This window comes from Bufo bufo, chromosome 8 (genome assembly GCF_905171765.1).
Source record: "Bufo bufo chromosome 8, aBufBuf1.1, whole genome shotgun sequence".
Lineage (NCBI taxonomy): Eukaryota > Metazoa > Chordata > Amphibia > Anura > Bufonidae > Bufo > Bufo bufo.
Window position 1 is genome coordinate 34791568 of NC_053396.1, and position 20908 is coordinate 34812475.

General features: G+C 44.4%; 1 protein-coding gene across 1 annotated transcript in view; it reads left to right on the plus strand.

Moving 5' to 3' along the window:
- PSMB7 (proteasome 20S subunit beta 7) overlaps window positions 1-20908 on the plus strand; it is a 63408-nt gene that overhangs the window by 27576 nt on the left and 14924 nt on the right. Inside the window, exon 6 of the mRNA XM_040405232.1 lies at window positions 15907-15965. Coding sequence (XP_040261166.1) covers window positions 15907-15965 — 59 coding nt within the window. The remainder of the gene's footprint in view (window positions 1-15906; window positions 15966-20908) is intronic.

Below are 20908 nucleotides of genomic sequence, written 5' to 3' on the forward strand. Positions count from 1 at the left end.
CTTATTATTAGGCTTGTAATGTTGTAACTTTGTATAGTGTAGGTGTAAATCGGCAAAAATAACCCCGTTCCTCTCATCTGTCTGTAATTGTATCATAGAGTTGTGTTTAATGATAGAGTAATTATGTATAGATATTTCTTCTCTCATAACAAATGGACAAATGTGACCTAAAGTACGGCCGTAACCTCAAAAGAATCTTTTGCGTTCCACGTTTCGTACAGTTCTTTTGCACTTGCCTCTGCTGGTAGTATTCCTGTGCAGTAGTTCGCTAGTTCATGCCGGCCAGTTGAATGAGTGGATGGGCCAGAGATACCGGAGCGATATTTGCTGTTTGTAATAGCGGCGAGACCGTTCTGTGGCTTCATAGGTCTGTGGATGTGGAATCTGATATCTGATTATTCACTGGCTTGGATTTTGAAGATAAACCGGACTTGAACATGAAATGAATGGACACAGAGAATTAGGATTCTTTTGGCCTTCTTTCCTCTTCTCAGATTACTCTGGTGCTTGAAGAGATTTCCAAAGGATGACGATGGTTTGTGGGGTAATATAAAGCATATGCCCTCCTGTGATATCCAGTTCATTTGTGAATAGATTTTATGTAACTGTTTTTAATTGCAGTATATATATATTGTGCTTACCTTTAGTTACAGCCACTATTACACTCCAAAGCTTAAAGGGGTTGTCCGGGTTCACGGCTGAACCCTGACATATACCCATTTTCACCTAGGCAGCCGTCCTGACTTGAGCATCAGAGCAGTTCATTTTCTGGAGTTCCGGTGACATACCAGGCTGCCAGGCCGAGGCTTCCGCCCAGCAGTGAGCCCGTTGATGTCACCGGCACTGATGGGCAGCCTTTAGCTCTTCCCTAGCCTGTAAAACGGCTAGGGCAGTGCTAAAACCAGCCCATCAGAGCCGGTGACGTCACCGAATACACTGCTGGACGGAAGCCTCCGCCTGGCAGTGTGTAATGGCAAATAAAAGAGCCCTTGCCCTGTGCGATCCTGCGCATGGCAAGGGATAGCATCGGAGCATGAAATGCCTGGGTGAAATTATGGGTATGTTCGGGACCAGCTCTGAACCCGGACAACCCCTTTTTAAAGGAGTGGTTTACCCCTAGGGACCTTTTCTGCCACCCCCACCCCATCTAGTGTAGCCGGACCCATGGTAGTAATCATACATGCCTGATTCCCACCTCTGGCTTCCTGCTACTTTGCTGCATCTCCGGCTCTGCAGATCCCACGTCAACGCCTGGTTTGATGCGAGTCGTATGACCGCTGCAGCCAATCACTGGCCACAGCGGTCATTTGCTACCTCTGTACATCACATGACCCAGTCACATGCCACATGGGTAACACGTCACTGCTGCAGCGCTCATGACCTGCGTCAAACCGGATGTTGATACGGGGAGACCCAGGGTCTGCGGAGCCAACAGGGCAGCAATGGAGCTGCAACCCAGAGGCAGCGATCAGGTAAGTATTATCACCACTGCAGGTCCGGCAACACTGTGGGGTCTGTTAAAAAAAAAAAAGTCCCCTTTAAAGACGTCATGCCACAACAGACATTTAGAATAGGTTATAAATATCTGATTGCTGGGAGCCCCACTGCTTTCAGCCCTGTCGATCACTAGAACAGGGGTCCCAAGCCCCTCATTCCTCCTCACTGCTATCATGCAGTGCATATGTTGTGGCATGTACCCTGCTGATTAATTCAGTGTCTGTGGGCAGCGCCCAGCTGTTTCTGTCCACCCTATAGACATTAGAGCAGCAGCACTGTTGGTCGACCACCACTTCATTTAAACTCTTATTGCGGTCATACACTAAGGAGGAATGGGAGAGGGGGCTTGGGACCCTCATTTTAGTGACTGCGGCTATAATGTTATGTACAACATTTTTCGGCAGGGTACTGGCTCTCCTTAAAGAGACCAGCTTTGTTTGGGGACTTATTGGCAATGCTCCATGGGAAAATAATAGGCAAATGGGTATCTCCTAGGGAAATAGAACAGTCTCACTAGCGCCGACCCTGTGGAAGCAGCGCCCTATGGGTCAAAATCTGACTTTTTAACAAGGCTTGTGATTATCAAGAGAAAACAGCTGTTTCTGGGTGCTTGCCCCTCATCGGTACGGTTCAGTGCAATGTCTTGGATGCAGTTTAGGCAGGGTGCTGAATCTCCTTGAAGAGACCAGCCGTTTCTGGAGACTTATTGGCAGTGCTCCATGGGAAAATAATATGCAAAGAGCTATCTACCAGGGAAAGAACAGTCTCGCTAGCGCCACCTTTTCCCTGGGAGATAACTCTTTGTACAACATTTATAATATTACACCAGTGAAGTTTCTCCTTTTCTTCTTCGCTTCTCTTTATGTATCAGGTTAAATGAACATTTAGGACTAGTTTAGATCTTCAAATTAATTTTGGAGGAACTTTTTTTTTGACCACCATTTGTACACATTACAAAGGTGTTGTATTCTCGAAAAGTAAAGGTCGTCATAGTAAGCATTAAGCCGCTTCATATCTAGTGTTGCAGTCCTTTAACGTTTTAAGGGCCATTGTTTCGCCTCTGGTAGTATCGCAGTCTCTGATGCCGCGCCGTGTTTAAACAGATAATTAGGCTGTTTGGGCAGAGGAGATCTGCTGTGTAAGGTGCCGGGATGATGGAAGGACGTGGCACTGTAGAAAATGCTGATGCCAGCACGGTGCCCTGTCATTAATGAGTTTGAAATTCTAATTAGTCTTCTGGATGCTCTTTTCCCTTTACCCTGGCATTTTAGATTTTTAATTTAAAGGGGTTCTGCAGTTTTTTAAACTGATTTATCTATCCTCTGGATAGATCATCAGCATCTGATCGGCGGGGGTCCGACACCCGGGACCCTCGCCGATCAGCTGTTTGAGAAGGCAGCGGCGCTGGCAGTAGTGTCGCGACCTTCTCGCTGTTTACCGCAGGCCCAGTGACGTCACTACTAGTATCAATGGCCTGGGCGGGGCTGAGCTCTGATCACTTGAATGGAGCTTAGCCCCGCCCAGAACAGTGATGCTTGTCGTGACGTCACTGGGCCTGCGGTAAACCTGCAAGCAGTGTTTTGGTGTCCGCCTCCAAAGCGCAATGGAGACGGAACGGAGGCAAACTGATGCATTCTGAGCGGATCCTTATCCATTCAGAATGCATTAGGGCAAAACTGATCCATTTTGGACCGCTTGTGAGAGCCCTGAACGGATCTCACAAATGGAAACCAAAACGCCAGTGTGAAAGTAGCCTTAGAAAGTTTATGCATGTATATCCGTCCCGTCGGTGATGGACACTGATATCCTCCTCCGTAATGTGGACAATAATAGAACATGTTTTGTTTGCAGAATGGACATGGAATGCACACAGTGTCATTTCCGTTTATTTTATTTTTTTTGCGTCCCCGTTGAAGTTAATTGTTCCGCACACGGGCCCCAGAAAAACCGAACAGACACTGAAACAAAATCCGTTTTGTGTGCTTGAGCCCTAAATCCGTTGAAACCTATAGCTCTGTCTGTCTCTAGACAGCGGAGCAAGAAATCGTGGGGGCGTGACATACCATATGTATCTCTGGGGCCATATGTGAGGGATGCATTTCTGTGCAGGGCAGGAAGGGGTTAACCAGAGCTGATTGCAGTGCACTCTGGGAGATGCAGGTGACTGGTGAGCTGCTGCCACCCACAGAAAGGGAAGAAAGTCCTTCCAGATACTTGAGTGAAAAAAAACAAAAACATTTTTTAAATCTCTTACGTGTGAAGAGTTTCATAAAGAGAGAAGTGACCTATAAGAGCCGGGGGCTTCTTGTTTCCGTGCAGACTGATGAAGGAACGCCTCAGGTCAGCAACGTTCCCTGTAAATGGAGCAGGATCTGAAAGCCGCCATCACTTTATCCACTAGTTGTCCGGTTTTAGAACCGTTTCTGTATTACTCGGTGAGAACTTCTGTCCTAAAACTATTTTATTTATTTTTTTCTCTCCCCATTCTGTACTGGTTCCATGTGCATTACATTCTGTGACCAGAGGGGGCACTGCTGCCTCAGAAGTGGACCCAGCGTCCCTATTGCTTGAGTGATTGTGGAAGGAAAATATGTATTTCAAGTAATATTTTTACATTATTATTTTTATTTTTTTAGATTTAAAGCTTGGCTTAACCATTTACCAGAGACACAATTTGTCATGTTGATAAGGGATAAAATATTAACCACTTCGCGACTAGTTTATTATTTTTTTAAATACTGTTCTATAGGTTTCACAGTAATGAGATATTTTTGTACATCCCGATATTTTCATGGGACGGACAGATGCAGCCTTTTAAACATCAATTATTTTTGGAAATTTGGCCAGAAATGGAAAATTAAATAAGCACTCCTCGCAGACCACCTTTAATCTACAGCGATGGGAGAGTTCAGATTAGTAATTTTTTAATTTTTTTATCAAATAGTTTTTCTTGAGGTTGAACAATAAAATTTACATACATACAGAACCAAGAACAAGCCCGACCCCGACCACCTCCTTCCACCTGCAGATCCGTGGTTTGTAGGTAGTCAAAAATGTCAGTTAGGCTCCCCCCTATGTGCATCCTGTGAAGCAGAAGTGCTCCCTGTAACTGAACAGCTCTCTTCCAAAAGGAGTTATAGAGTACCACTCAATACAAAACCAAATACTAAGCATTCAGTCAGTGCCTGTCCAAATACCATTAGGGTACATATACTGAGGGGGCCATCAGCTATCCGATATCTCCGATCCCTTTTACGGTCATTTCCATCTTTAGTCTCCCATTGCACCTCTGTGCGCCCCCGAGCAGACCATGTGATGTACAGACGGGACCAGTCCTCCATCTTTATACCCCATTTCTCCGCTGTGCATAGAGAGAACTAGTCCTGGAGTCCTCTCCATTGTGTACATCTTCGTCCCCTACACTGAATGCTGCCTGTGTCCAACTATGTAGGACAAGTCCTATTGACAGTAAGAATAGTAACACTCGCTTGTCAGTTTATTTATACATTTCCATGAGGAATAACTGAGGAAAAACACAGTGTAAAAGTCTAAAATTATGCACAGGAGTATTTTTTTTATTTTTTATGGGGTAAATAAAAAGGTTTATATTAAATTCCAAATGTGTCGGGAGAGATGATGGGTGTCGTATCACTATAGAGTAGGACAGTAGTCGGCATCCTCTGGCACTTGAGCTGTTGTGAAACTATACATCTTCACCATCAGTACATGACCCAAGCGTCTTCTCTATGTGGTGTTCCTTGTCTTTGTCATCCCTCCTGGAAATGTATGAATACATTGATGTTCCTTTTGTCCATGGGGCGTGCCCATAGAGTCCAGCCTATTGCTACTTTTCCAGGAGGAATAAGAGAGGAACGACAGTGTTGAGTTAATAGGCTTCCAAATTCGTTATTTTATGAGGAACACATTTATTACTGAAGCGGACATGTCAGGAGAACTCGTAGGTTCTCTTTCTCCCGGCACTAATGGGACGTCACAGATTATTGGCCAGGTATAAAACATGTAAAACTTACTTTTCGGGTAGATAACCTTTTTACATAGAAATGTTTTGTTCCCATCGACGTCAGAGACTGTGAGCGCTACTTGTCCCATGACAGATACCATGATGAAACCCTATTATAAGTCCCTGGTCATTATATGGGTTTTCCGGGACTTAAATATTGATGGCCTCCCAGCATCCTCGTGATCCCAGCATCCTTCTTGCTGCCTGAGGCCCATTCCTCGGTCTGTGATGTCAAATTCGTGCAGCTCGGTCCCATTCAAGTGAATGGGACTGAGCTGCAGTACTAGGCACGGCCTCTATACAAAATATGGCGCTGTGCCTGGTTTACTATGAAGATGCGGAAGCTCTTGTCTGAGCGTTGCAGCCTCTTCAAGCAGCTGATCGGCTGGGAGTCGGACCCCGATATTGATGACCTATCCTCAGTATTAAAGAATATGTGTCGTCAGTAAATAACCTATTGTTTAAATCATGTTTTTATGCTTAACATATTTTTAAAGAATTTTTGATGTTTTTAATTTTTCTTGTCACCATCTATATTTAAACAAAAACCTTAAATTCCTGCAGCTTTCACACTGGCCACTAAGGCCTGTTTCACATTTGCGGTAAGCTGATCTGGCAGTCTGTTCCGGCCGGGAAACAGCCTGCCGGATCCGTGAATACCGGACGCTACCACGCGCTCAAAGCTTGTCCATCATTTCCTTGTATAATGACCTCTGCACAGGTCACAGAGCTGCCTAGAAAAAAACTCTCCGATAGAAGTCACTGAGGTCCCCTCCTGACCGTTGTGTCTATGGACCATGGGGCTGCCGTAAAGCATTTCTCTTAATGCTTTCTAAATGCTGTTCGAACAGCTCAGGCAAGATGGACGCCCCTATAATAATGTTCCGAAAAAAAGTCAGATTAGAAAAAAAAGGATGTGTGTCACTATCTGGTTTTAACTGGCAGCTAAATTTTTTGGTGACACATTTTTCTTTAAGTTTACAAAAGGGTAATTGGTTTGTATGGAGTTATACGAGTAGGTGAGCTTTCTCTTTACATGGTGGCTGTAACATTTAACCCTTTCCCTGCTCACCGCGTTAACATTCACAGCGAGCCTTCCCACCGCCGTGGCCTGGTGCCAAGCTCAAACGGCACTTCTAAGTCCTTTTACATACTCTGTAAATAATTGATGGATTTGCCTGCCATCTTTCAGAAAGATGTCCCGCTCTACAGCCTCCGCCAGAAAATGAACGGTGAGTGAGCAGGTTCTGCAGGAAACAGTTTTGTATGTTATTATGAAATAATAACTGACACCAGAGTCCATTTGCTGATGGAAAGCTTTCTTATGTCTCGCAAGGGGGTTTCAGAGATCCTCATTGCTTACTCAGGAGTGAAAGCATCAAATTAAAGTGTTTGTGCTGACAAAGGCGAAATTTGGATTTCAGCAAACGATGCAAGACGGTGTGATTGCTGCGCTCGTCGGACGAGAGCCAGCCTGGCCAGGTCCCCGTAATGAAATGCATGCATACAATTAAAGCCACTTGAAGTGCGTAGCTGGAGGACGCGTTCCGTCAGTCTCCAGTGACCGTGGCCGCTCCCCGTACACCCCGACTCCGCTTCATATTCATAAATCAGCTCTTCACACATTGGCAGCAGAGGTCCCACGGAGAAGGCAGGAGCATCGGGAGACCAGGCCGTGCAGCCAACAACAGAAGTGAAAAATGATCCCACTTGATGGGGGCTCCCGGATTTCTCGCTGGAAGGAAGAGCAAATTGAATAGCAATGAGAGTGTGTGAATAAGCACCTTGTCAGGAGATCTGACACTGACAGATGATGAGGTTCACAGATAGAGCTTACAACCCCGCACCATGGCCTAGAGGTCCTGCATGCAGGGAAGGGATGACGTCCCGTCAGTGGGCAATGCATCTTTCTTTGTGTTTGAAACTATCAAGGGGCATCCTGCTCTGGTCTGATGGGGGGAGAAGAATAGCAACTGCTCTCCTGGCACAGAGAACTTTTTATTGTACTGATGCCTTGAGAGGTGTTTATATAGTATACAGGAGAGGAACCTCTAGAACTTCGTAATGCAGCGACACATTACTCATCGGAGACATCAGCCACCTCGTTCCTGCCAATCCAAATGGGAATGATAAAAGTTATTGCCAACCTTTATATACATAACTAGCAGAAGGGACCCGGCTTGGCACGGGTATATTTTATCCATTTCATTTAATGTTTGTGTGTCGTTAAAAGATATCAACAGTATCCCCCATAACAGTGAACTCCACAGCACCCCGCCCCCTTAACACTGAACCCCCCCTTCCCCCATGAGACTTCCACAGCAGCCCATCCCCTTAACTTTGACCTTCACAGCACCCCACTCCCTTGACAGTGACCTCCTCAGGGGCCCGCCCCCTTAACAGTGACCTTACAGTACCATGCTGCCTTAACAGTGACCTCCACAGCAGTTGCCCCTGCCCCTTTAATGCTAGGGCTACACGACATGTCGTGCGACATTTTGCCTCAACTATTTTTATAACAGGCTATGGTGTTGCACTGCGACATGTGACATACTACGACACGACAGTTGCAAAAAAAAAAACATCCAAGATGGATGGATGTCACAGTGCAACACCATACCAGGCATGCTCAACCTGCGGCCCCCCAGCTGTTGTAAAACTACAACTCCCATCATTCCCTGACAGCCTACAGCTATCATCCTACAGAAGGGCATCGTAGGAGTTGTAGTTTTACAACAGCTGGAGGGCCGCAGGTTGACCATCCCTGCCATAGACTATCATTATAAAAATTGTCGCGCGACATCAATGTCGCAGTGTAGTTGTGCCCTATGTGTCGTGCGACTTACTGTCGTCGTGTAGCCCCAGCCTAAAGCTGACCTACAGCAGTGAAGAAAAATGGCTGGGTTGTTATGGAAACCTGGAGTAAATCTGTGTGTATGTGGAGACTAAGGGCTGATGAGGGTCATGTGGCCGTGTGTATGGCAGTTGGGATATGAAGAGAGACTTGCAGGCTTGTATTGGCTAATGTAGATAACTTTTTGGGAATATCTCAGAAACTGTACGTCCTAGAGAGCCGAGACCCCCACAAGATTTATTCCAGGTAGCAAGGGATGTGTATAGCAAGTTTAGTTGAAATCGATGGTTGCGTTTTTGAGTGTGTGTATATGTATATATGTATATATGTATGTGTGTGTGTGTATATATATGTGTGTGTGTGTGTGTGTGTATATATGTGTGTGTGTGTGTGTGTGTGTATGTGTGTATATATATATATATATATATGTATATATATATATATATATATATATATATATATATATATATATATATAATATAATGGGAGAAGATTCAAAAGATGGAGCAGAAAAGGGGTTTGGGTACCTAGCACAAAAACTGTAGAAAAGGGTGCTGAGGGGGTGGGGGCTGAAATGATTCTGAGATAATGCAATAGACTTAATCGGGTTGTCTCAGGAGGACAACATATTACCTGCCCACAGGATAGGTGATAGGTGGGGTCTGACAGCCCATATTGATCATGAAAACCGGGATCCTGGGTCCCCTGCTGGAACGGAGCTGCAGTAGAGCGCGCACGGCGCTACTTCATTCACAGTTTGTGAGATTGCGGTACTTGCCTATCTTCGGAAGTCCCATAGAGTTTAAATGTGCAAACTCGACTGCTGATTTAATCAAACTGGTGAAATGGGAGGACCCCCTGTTCTTTTGATCGCAGGGGGGGGGGGGAATCCCAGTGGTTGGACCTTCATCATTTAGACTAAGGGTGCACAACCTTTTCTGGTCGGGGGCCACTTTGTCAGACGAAAATAAAACTTAAAGGGGCTTTACCAACTGAAATATTATAAGGCTTATTGAACCTACTGTATATATCATACATGTCTAGTTACACTTCCAGGGCTCCCATTTAATAGGAGAGTACAGGAAAGATACAGTACATGTGAGCAGCCACAAGACTATCTGTTACCAGATGCTTGAGGGCCCGTTGTGCTCCCCTGATTTAGACACTTGTAACCTGTCAAAGTTGTCTGCACCAGAAATCTAAGTAGTAAGGCAAATTGGCCCAATTTAAGCTTTGCTCCAAAAAGGGGTGGGGCTGAAGGCGTAATGTTTTGCACCAAAATTGAGGCATAAAATTCTTTCTAAATGTAAGACAGCCTGTAGATGTTCTAGAGTCAGCCCGAGCCTCTGTGATAAATCTGGTGCAGATCTAGACAGTCATCCATGGGCTTAGTAAATCTGGGCCAATATATTTTGAGCTGTGGGTTTTATAAAGGCACTGACTTCTTGGGCACATTATTTAATGGGGTTGCCCGAGAGAATTAAAAATCTCAGACAAGCACGACAATTGCTTTAAAAAAATAAATAAATCGTAGTATACTGGCCCCTTTCAACAATGCTGGTCCGGTCCTCTTGCCTCTGTTTGCATGCCCCACTGGTGTAGCACGTGATGCAGTAGCCAATGCCTGGCCTCAGCGGTAGACCATGGGATGAGTATACTATGATTGGTTTTTATCTTATTCAATTATCTCTAACAACCTCTTTAGACATCTGTCACATCAAAAGTATAACCTATAATGGCGTGTAGTGCCGCTTCCACTTCCAAGACTCTCCTCTGTTGGGAACATGAACAGAAGATGACATGCGTGTACAGGTGAAACTCAAAAGAATTTAGAATATCGTGCAAAAGTTCATTTATTTCAGTAATGCAACTTAAAACTAGAATTTTGTGAAAAGGTTCAGTATTCTAGGCTCAAAGTGTCACACTCTAGTCACCTAACTAATCCATACCCCCTGAGCAAAGGGGACCTGAGATTGTGACTTTGGGGTCTCATAAGCTATAAGCCATAATCATCCAAATTATACCAAATAAAGGCTTGAAATATCTCGCTTTGCATGTAATGAGTCTATCTCATATACTGTATTTTCACTTTTTAAGTTGCATTACTGAAATAAATGAACTTTGCACGATATTCTAATTTTTCGAGTTTCACCCGTATATGGCCCCCTCTATTGTAGTTTGTAGTGTTTTACTCTTCCTATAAAACTACAATGAAGCACATGTGCATGGTTAACTTTCCACCACAACTATGCCGTTCAGGAGTGGCACACAATGCATCAATAGTACCTACCTGTTCCTGCACCACTCTTCTCTATGCATCTGAGCGAGCACCAGATGCAGACAAGCATGTCTATGGTCCAAGGATAGGGGGCAGCACACAATGGCAACACGACCAGCCCTGTGCCTCACATGGATTCAGAAATCCCTACATTAATTGCTTCAATTGTTCTGCTAGATTTATTTCCATTTTTGTCCTTTTCTAATGTAGCTCTTTCCCTGTAACTGCCGCAGCTTGTAACAGAAGATATATCTGGTAACAGTTGAAGATTTACGGCTACTTTCACACTGGCGTTTTGGCTTTCCATTTGCGAGATCCGTCATGGGATCTCACACGCGGTCCAAAATGGATCAGTTTTGCCCTAATGCATTCTGAATGGAAAAGGATCCGCTCAAGATGCATGATTTTGCCTCCGTTCAGTCACCATTCCGCTCTGGAGACGGACACCAAAACCCTGCCTGCAGCAATTTGCTGTCCGCCTGAGGGAGCGGAGCCAAATGGACACGATAGAAAACGGATGGCTATAGGAGACATAATACAACCGGATCCGTTCATGACGGATGCATGTGGTTGTATTATTGTAATGGAAGTGTTTTTGCAGATCCATGACGGAAATGCAAAAAACGCTAGTGTAAAAGTAGCCTAAACTGAGCATGTGCGACCACCTCAGGTGGACGAGAAATAAGGAAAATAATTAACAGCAGGTGGTGCTATACAGATGCATTATATTAAATAACTTGCTGGCTATATAAAAAAAATATTACATGAAATTACAAAAAAATTCTGATCCAGGTGCAAATTATTATTATTATTTTTTTGTGATACATCTCACAAGGGGGATTTCAGGTTGCTTTTCAAAGTTGGGATGGCGAGTCTGATGTTGAAATAATGGTAGCAGGCACTGGCTATTGCAGCTGGACACACGTATATTTTATTAAGATAATAAATTGTAGATAAAAAGGTCAATAAAAATGGATAAAATCGAATGGCCATGCGTCCTCAGCTATTTGACTAGATAAGCTGGATATGTTGTATGCACTTTGATGAAGCGGCTCAGTGAAATAAATTGCTAACAGTCACCGTTTGCGGATTTGTTGAATTGATGCGGTTTATAACAAGTTCCGACGTAGGAAGTATTTGAACAAGACAGTTCTGGGTATGATATTCATAATTCCATTGTTACAGAAAAGGTCCCCATGCTGAATATGCCAGATATGGTGACCGAATGATTGCTTTTACACACCGTGATGCAGACACTAGCACCTGATTCAGTCTTCTGACGTTGAGGTAGTGAATGCCAGAGAAAAGGATGCCGTGGAGATATTTCAGAGGCAATGCTGTTAGGGGCAATGTAAGGAAGTACTGAAAGATTAGGGCAGAGATGTATTTAGGGGACAGGATATAATTATCCGTATGAACCTATGGCATGGGTGCTAGAGGGGGCACTCAGAGCCTTCTCGATGGGCACCCTGGCAAAAGTCTATGGTGCGCAGGGTGATTTTTTCCCTTTCTGATTGACAGGTCAGATGACAAATCGGGAACCTGTAGGGGCAGGGAGGGCTGGCAGAGCTACAAGAGTTCCCCGTGGCTCGGGCCCACCCTTAGTGCACTGAACTACTCATTTGCATATTGATTACAACTACTTTTCCTCCAGAATGAAGTAACATATCACTAAGTGAAAGGTATCCTCATTACATTCAGCTGATCTAGCCCTGCAGGGCATTGTGCCTGGTTTATCAGTGAATTTCCTGGTGAGAGATTCCCTTTAAATATGTTTACTTGGAGGTAGGTTGGGTTACCAGTGAAGAACTGGCAGAGGTGTCAGAGGAACAAGGGTATGAGGCGGGGTACTAGACCTCCTTATGGAGAGCACTTAATTGGCATGAGGAGTCTTAGGCCTCTTTCACACGAGCGTGTCCGGATAAGGTCCGGATGCGTTGCGGCAAACCCACGCGAGTAGGTACCCAATTGCAGTCAGTTTTGACTGCGATTGCGTGCCGTTGTTCAGTTTTTATCGTGAGGGTGCAATGCGTTTTGCATGCGCGTGTTGAAAAACTGACTGTGGTACCTAGACCCTAACTTCTCAGAAGTTTGGGTTCAAGGTTGTGTAGATTGTATTTTCCCTTATAACATGGTTATAATGGAAAATAATAGCATTCTGAATACAGAATGCATAGTAAAATAGGGCTGGAGGGGTTAAAAAAAATAAAAAAAATTTAACTCCCCTTAATCCACTTGTTCGCGCAGCCGGCATCTCTTCTGTCTTCTTCTTTGAGGAATAGGTCCTTTGATGACGTCATGATCCATCACCATGTTATAAGGGAAAATAATAATGATCGGGTCCCCATCCCGATCGTCTCCTAGCAACCGTGCGTGAAAATCGCACCGCATGCGCACTTGCTTGCGGATGCTTGCGATTTTCACGCAGCCCCATTCACTTCTATGAGGCCTGCGTTGCGTGGAAAACGCACAAAATAGAGCATGCTGCGATTTTCATGCAACGCACAAGTGATGAGTGAAAACCACCGCTCATGTGCACAGCCCCATAGAAATGAATGGGTCTGGATTCAGTGCGGGTTCAATGCGTTCAACTCGCGCATTGCGCCCGCGTGGAAAACTCGTCCGTGTGAAAGGGGCCTTTATAGGCCATATATGCTCCTCTGGATTTCTAGGAAGGAGGGATGCAAATGAGCTCTTAACAATATCTGCTTCTGAGACAACCAGATGTAAGGCAGCTATCCTATAAGTCAGTGTTTAACCTTTTAAACAGGCTTTGAGTCAGACTTGGATAATAAATAAGCCAGCATCTCATCTGCAGACAGCTGTTTCGGGGTGATTGCCCCTCATCAGTGCAGAGCAGAGAATACTGGCTTAACTGGGTGAGAGGCCTAGGTCAGGATCTGGGGATGCTATATCTCCTTATTGAGAGCACCTTATGGATGAAGCAGACAGCCGAGATGAGGATCCTTTAGATCAGGGATTCCCAACCTGTGGCCCTCAAACTGTTGCAAAACGACAACTCCCAGCATGCTTGGACAGCCTACAGCTATTAGGACATGCTGGGAGTTGTAGTTTTGCAACAGCTGGAGGGCTGCATCCCTGCTTTAGATGGAAGGGCAGGATGTTACAGTAATCTCAGTGGAATAGGTATATGGCATACGGTGCCATATGAATGAGAAGAACAAATTGTAAGCAGTATGTGGATGCTCCTCTTATAATATCTTCACTGATACTGTAAAAGCATCTTAACTCCTTTAGTCAGGGGGAGCATTAGTAGGCAATTATGTTATCAATTAGTGTGTATAAATTTTTAACTAACCTTTACACTGTATATTGAATAACTGCACACTAAGACATGATGTTTAACCACAGTGAACAGGCAGAGAACAGGTTAACCGCGGCCTGTTTGTGGATATAAATTTCCCGGACATGCACTTAAAATTCCCCAAAGGCTCCTTCGGTCATGGACAGAATAAATAACACCACCTATAATAGACTCTCATTGCCCACCGCATGTAGGACAAGCCATTGCCGGGTACACGGTTAAAACCTGCCCCAGCTTTAGTGGTGATGCATGAGCTTCTGTAAGGGTAATGATCCTAAACCGCAGCGATCTCCTGTAACAGCAGTATCTGTCATATTCATTGGGATTACCACGCTCATTGATTTGTGTCTGTAAATCTGCAGTCCCTACCCTTTAAATTTGATCTCTAATTGGGCCTCCTTAAATGGTTCAGACCCGGCTAGTGTGTATATCCTCGGAGCGCTGTCACCGGCAGCGTCTCTCCTCCCATTATACATTCTGCAGATTTGATGGAATCAGCAGGACTCCTCATTTGAAACAGTTTAATCGTCTCCTCTATCCTCGCGTTAAACCATTGAGGTGGTCAAGCGATGCACACAAATCATCCTAAATGGAAAATATAGCTCTCTCTGTGACCCAGCTAAATAGATAGCGCTATGCAAAACAAGTTAAAAAGTAATAAATGCCAGAGGAATCTTTTAATTGGAATAAAAAATTAGACCCAACTTTTATTTCCTCGCCAGTGCCACCGCCGCATTCCACTACATTGCCAGGGCGTCTGCTGAAATGGTTTTATTACATTTCATTTTTTAGACAGTTTTTTTTCATGACACATTTCATTCTGAGACGTGTACAGTATGTGGGGCGCTTGGTTATATTTATTGATCATACGCTTCTGGGTATCTTTATGGCAAATTTCAGTTCTTCAACATCAATTTCCCAGTTTAGCATGTATCGGACTCCCCATTGCTCTCCATTCTGTAGGGTTACACAGGCATCGGTGGTCAGAGGTTTCCTGTTTTTGTATGCCGGGCCCCCCCAACCTCTATCCATGCACAATAAAACCATATTTTACATAAGACTCATGATCTGTAAAGATGACTGTGTCCTATACAGTCCCATATCCATTGGTGGATTGGCCATAGACCCTACAGGGAAATTTCCTGGTGGGCCGATGCTCAGGGGAGGGGGTGCTGGCTGCCTGAGTCCTCCCCCTTAGGGCCGCCGGCCAACATCTGATGCTCTCATTGTTAATTCCACAAGCATCAAATAAGTGGCCACAGTGGCCCTCCTGATTTCAACTGAATGGCCATCCTCGGCATGGTGACACAGTTGAATACTGCATTTCTGTTTGTCAATGGGCATCCCAATAAAGTTAGCAGAAAGCAGTAGAAAACTAGTCCCGCTGGGACCCATCTCACTCGGCTCTGATTTGTGTTAAGGGGCCCATATAGAAACTAGGCCACCCTTTTAAAAACATTCTTAAAGCGAGAGAACCCCTTTTTGTATTGCTGTTAGTATATCCCTTCAGAGAGAACGTTCCGTACAAATGTACTTCCGTTGCTCTGGGGTGCAGGCAGGCGTATTTGGCTGTTGGCTTATACAGAAACCTGTAGGCCCCTAATGTACGTGGAGGAAATAAACGGTGTGATGCAGCATTGCCTCCAATCAGATAGGAGTTCTGTGCTAAAGAACCGCTACGCTGCCTCCTTGTTACTGCTTAGATTGTATCCCTTCTAAATAAAAAATAAACTAAACAGCACCTTTTGGGAAAGATTTCCCTGTTTTTGTCTCGATGTTGTCAGACAACCGTCTGAATGCGACTTTAATATGGTTGTACGTGTTTTTCTTCCCTCCGCGCCTCCTGCTATGCTGTGTATATGGTATTGGATCTTCTCAGTCGGCTGGTAAATGCATGGAAATGTTTCACAATGTTCTGAATTATTTTGCAGGCTCTGGTTCTTTGGCAGCGATGGCAGTTTTTGAGGACCGCTATAGACCAGACATGGAGGTGAGTGACCTTGTATTTGATTTTACTACTGCTACATTTTTGTGAACCGTCGTCCTGTCTCTGGTGTCAGTAGGTCACGTTGACTACAGCCAAAATCAATACTTCTACCTTAATCACCAGCAGATTATCGACTTTGAAGTCTATACTGTATGTCTCTCTCGACATAAATATGCTACGGTTGCAATATTTGTGTCTATTGTTAGAAAATATAACCATAATGGGGCCAATGTTTGGGCAAGTTTTTTTTTTTTTTTTCTTTTGGACCCACTGGAAGAACATAAGTATAGGCAACGCAAATTAGAAAGGAAAAATAAATAAAAAATTACTCTGGTACTATAAAAGTAGTGGGTTGGTTCATATTTGACTTCCCTGGTGGGCTAGGGTAGACAAAAGGGTTAAATTTTAAAATTTTGTAGAGTAATAACTTAGGTAAAAATAAATAAAAAGGGGGTTCATATTTTATTCCTAAGTGTTCTAGGGTTCAAGATGGCAATTTTATTTAGTGGTTTGGTGGTTTACCCTCCTCCCAGCGACATTGGGTGGTTTTATGCCTCTGACAGATCTATATTGAGCAGGACAGAGAGCAGGGGCGTAGCTACAGGGGAAGTGTCCAAGAGGAGGAGGACTAAAAGACAGTATTACACAATGAAATTGTATACAGTGGCAGTATAGACAGTGTAGAAAACGGATGGAACAGCTGCCGGGCCTGGTCTGAGAGAGCGATCTTTACTAGCCACAGGAATGGGGGCGGCATGAAAGGAAGGGGTTGCAAACAAATTTCTGGGGGAGGGGGTGTGAGCGCTCTGCCTGATCATCGGGGAGGACCTGTCACCATTCCTGACATGTCTGAGTAAATCATTGTATTCCACACAAAGTGGCGCTTCTGGAGCATCAGTTCTTGTGACTTCTGTCGTGCTGTTCCTAGGGTTGGGGATTTCAAAAATATTCCCACGATAACCATATTAAGAAATTTACCGCGATAATGATTATATATCGTGATAAATACCCATTTAGAAGAAAAACCAATTTGGGCCACAAGGAAACAAACTTTATGGGGGCAAAAATGAGGTATTATACTGTATGGGGGCAACAAATTGTAGCACCGTAGAGTATGATGTCTCCTTGTTGCACCCATACAGTAATGTCTCTTTGCCACCATAGTATGGAGTCCACAAGGAGAAATTACTCTGTTATGGGGGCCACAAGGAGACGTTATACTATATGGGTCTTATACAGTAAAATCTCTCTGCGTTGCCATGATACATTTGAGTAATTTCTCCTTGTAGCCCCATTGCCCCACGACAGATTTAGAAATGAACAGGTCTTACTACTACTTAATACAGGTTAGTTACTAGAGAAGGGTTGTTGATTCAGGGAGTTATTCTGATTGGAGTCAGGAAGGAATTGGCTTCTACTTCATTTTTATTATTTTTTTTTTTGCCTTCTTCTGGATCAACTTGCAGGATAACAGTCTGAACTGGATGGACAGATGTCTTTTTTCAGCCTTATAAACGATGTAATATATAATGCTCTTCCTCCCACCCCCAGTAGTGCCATACATCTATTTAAAAAAAAAAATACTCCCCTGCAAGGCCTTAGTTGACGCTTCCCTTCACAGGTGGCCGCGATGATGCGCTTGGGTCATAGGCGGCATGATGATGTGGTCATGTGCGTGACCGGCAAAGTAGGTCGCGATGATGTCCTCACGACCGCCTGCACCGTTCTACTGCCTTATAGGCTTCAGGCCTATAAAGTTGAATGGTGGGGACGGGAGCCAGAAGCTTCCGTCATGGAATTGCATTATGGTCCGTGGTATTGGAAACTATAACTCAATTCGGTAAATACCACAACACGAACCCGCACAGGAACTTCAAAATATGAAATTCGCTCATCCCTAGTCACAACGTACAGCTCCAAAATTGTTATTGCAAGGAATGCAAGTAGTTACTAAAACAGACATATCAGGAGAGGGGACAGGTCTTTTTTAAAGGGATTTTCTGGAATAATGATATTATTGATCTATCCTCAGCATAGGTCATTTATATCGGATCTGTGGGGTCCAACACCGGCACCCCCCCACTGATCAGCTATTCCCTACAGCCGCTGGAGTTAACGCTTGCAGGAACGCTTTAAATGGAGCTTCCATCCGGCTCTGTTCAGAGTGCTAGTTCCTGAAGATAGGTCATCAAGATCATTAACCCGGAAACCCCCCATTAAGGAAATAATCAGAGGCATAACTGCTACGTTGGATACAGCACATGGCACAAAGGGCAGGAAGCATCCTGGACATCCCCTTTAAGGAGCTCTATTTTACATTGGCACTCTGTAGTTGTCCAGATGAAGAATATAATTTGTCCATTAGCAAAATTAAGCAGATATTTCTATATTTTGGCTTTGAGCTCTATAATAATAATCCCCTCCTCCAAGCCCCACAATTAATAGTGGAGGCTCTTCGATTTGGCAGCTGATTCAAATGATATTGCATATCTGCCTTGCTGAGACCCTATCTTTTATTGACCACATAAATTAGCAGTCTTTTGGGCAATTGTTAGCGCTCAGTTAAGTCGCATCATGAAGACAAGCTGTCACACATACTAGAAGCAGTCAATACCGATCAATATCTTAATGCCTCCAGTGTAAAGGTTGCAGGGGGACTGAGCAGTAATGGGCAGCGCGTAGCCTGTTCACGTCTGAAGTCTGTATTGCTCCCATTGTTTTCCTCTGTAAAGCTCCTGGATGTTTCACCTTGTACAACACAGCTGAGCAGCTCCGGATACAAGCCCCCAACATGAGGGCTCTGGCTTCTTGCCTCCTTGTGATGAGATGGGAAAGCTGGAATTTTTTTTATTATAAAATATATATAGAACCCTGTGGAGCTTGGATAGAGGATTGGTGATTTAGCAAATTATTATTATTATTTTGGATGCCTTATACTAGATGGAGAGTGATGTAGGAATGAAGAGGTAGAGTGCTGGCACAGATTGCGTCGTAAAGGGGGGGGGGGGGGGGGGGGTCAGCAGGCCTGTCTACTTTACCATTTTCTGCGCCTGTTTTAGATGTAGAAAATGGTCTAAATGTAAGACTGCAAGTAAGCAGTCTCACATTTAGAGGCGACGGTGGGTAAGCCGAAGTTATGGAGAGGCCGGGCGCTGCCAGTGCAGGGTCGAAAGGAATTGTGTAATTTCTGTGTAATGTGGACTGCTCCTCCGCAAGAACTGTGTAATGCCCCACAATAAGTGTACAATGTCTGTGTAGTCTGGACCCCTTTCCTCTACACAAACTGTGTAGTCTTGACCGCCCCTCCGCAAGAACTGTGTAGTGTGGACCGCTTTATTTACAAGAAATATGTAATGTCTGTGTAGTCTGGATGGCCCCTTCCACATGGACTGTGTACTGTCTGTGTAGTCTGGACCGCCCCTCTCCACATGGACTGTGTACTGTCTGTGTAGTCTGGACCGCCCCCTCCACATGGACTGTGTACTGTCTGTGTAGTCTGGACCGCCCCCTCCACATGGACTGTGTACTGTCTGTGTAGTCTGGACCGCCCCCTCCACATGGACTGTGTACTGTCTGTGTAGTCTGGACCGCCCCTCTCCACAAGAACTGTGTACTGTCTGTGTAGTCTGGACCGCCCCCTCCACATGGACTGTGTAGTCTGGACTGCCCCTCCTGGACCGGTCTAGACTGGCCTGACTACTGTGCAACAACAAAATTTCTGTGTTTTAATCTGAAGAAGTTAGAGTATAGAGTGATACCAATCAATATACCAATGTCATTCTGACTGTAGGATGCGATCAGGTTGAGACAAGTGAAAACAAGAAATGTTTTGGAGTTACAGAAATAAATTAATCTTATTCACAAGCCTGTATGCAGCCTCATTGATCGTCCAGAGTGCTGTATTGAGGGTTTTGTCCAATTAGAGGACATTTTAGCTGCCTTGATGTGTTTGTTTCAGTAAATGCTTGTATTGCTCGTGAAATAATGATTCTGCAGCATCTTTCTTAGAACTCTGCATTGTGCTGTTCCTCTGTTATTCCTCCTAAAAATTCATAAATAAATAGACAGCCGAGCGTTACCATTCCCCTTGGGAAATGTAGAGCACTGATTGGACAGTGCGAGAGAGTGCAGGGACAGACTTCTAACTGGTAACACCCGGTGGTCAATGTATTGATACATTTCTGGGAGGATTAACAGGAACGCATCAATGTAGCATTAAAATAAAAGATGACCTGGAATTGTTATTTATTGGGGAATACAATTCATTACTAAAACGATTCACTTTAAGGAAAAAGCCAGGGGATCCTGAGTGCAGCCTAGTAGACCCCAGGAATTTTTGTAGCGCACATCTTAAGTTGACAGATCCAGTAATGATTATTTTCATGATGTCGAGCACTTAGGCCAATATAACCCATCTGTTGTCATCTTTTGACCTCATGCCTAGTAGTGATGCCAGCAGTGGATCGGGTAAGGGACCACCCGCGCTGTGGTAATGGGCCGGGTGCTGTGTACAGCTCTCCTATTACAAGTTGTGTGGGCGAGTTACTATTACTGATGAATGAATCTGCCATATTGGAACAGCAGCATCTGTACACATCTGTCAGTGACTCTGCACGTGAGGCCTGGTGGTCTGAGAGCCACGAAAAGCAAATGACATCCAGGGCGTTCTGTATAAACTGCACCTATCGGACAGCGGGCACCGAGAGATTAACCGTTTAAAGCCCTTTACTGTCGGACTGGCTTACAACAATGTAAGCAGATCAGTTAGTAGCTTTGCAAGTGTAGATGTTATAGAATTTTCCACATGGAAGGAGAGTCGGCACCAAACTGGCACCATAGTAATAATCTAGTATTACATTAGTACTGGTCGCCTATCATGTCTTCTACTACCAACAAAGGTTACCGTGACTTTAATATGGAAATAGTGTTAAAGGATAACTGTCACA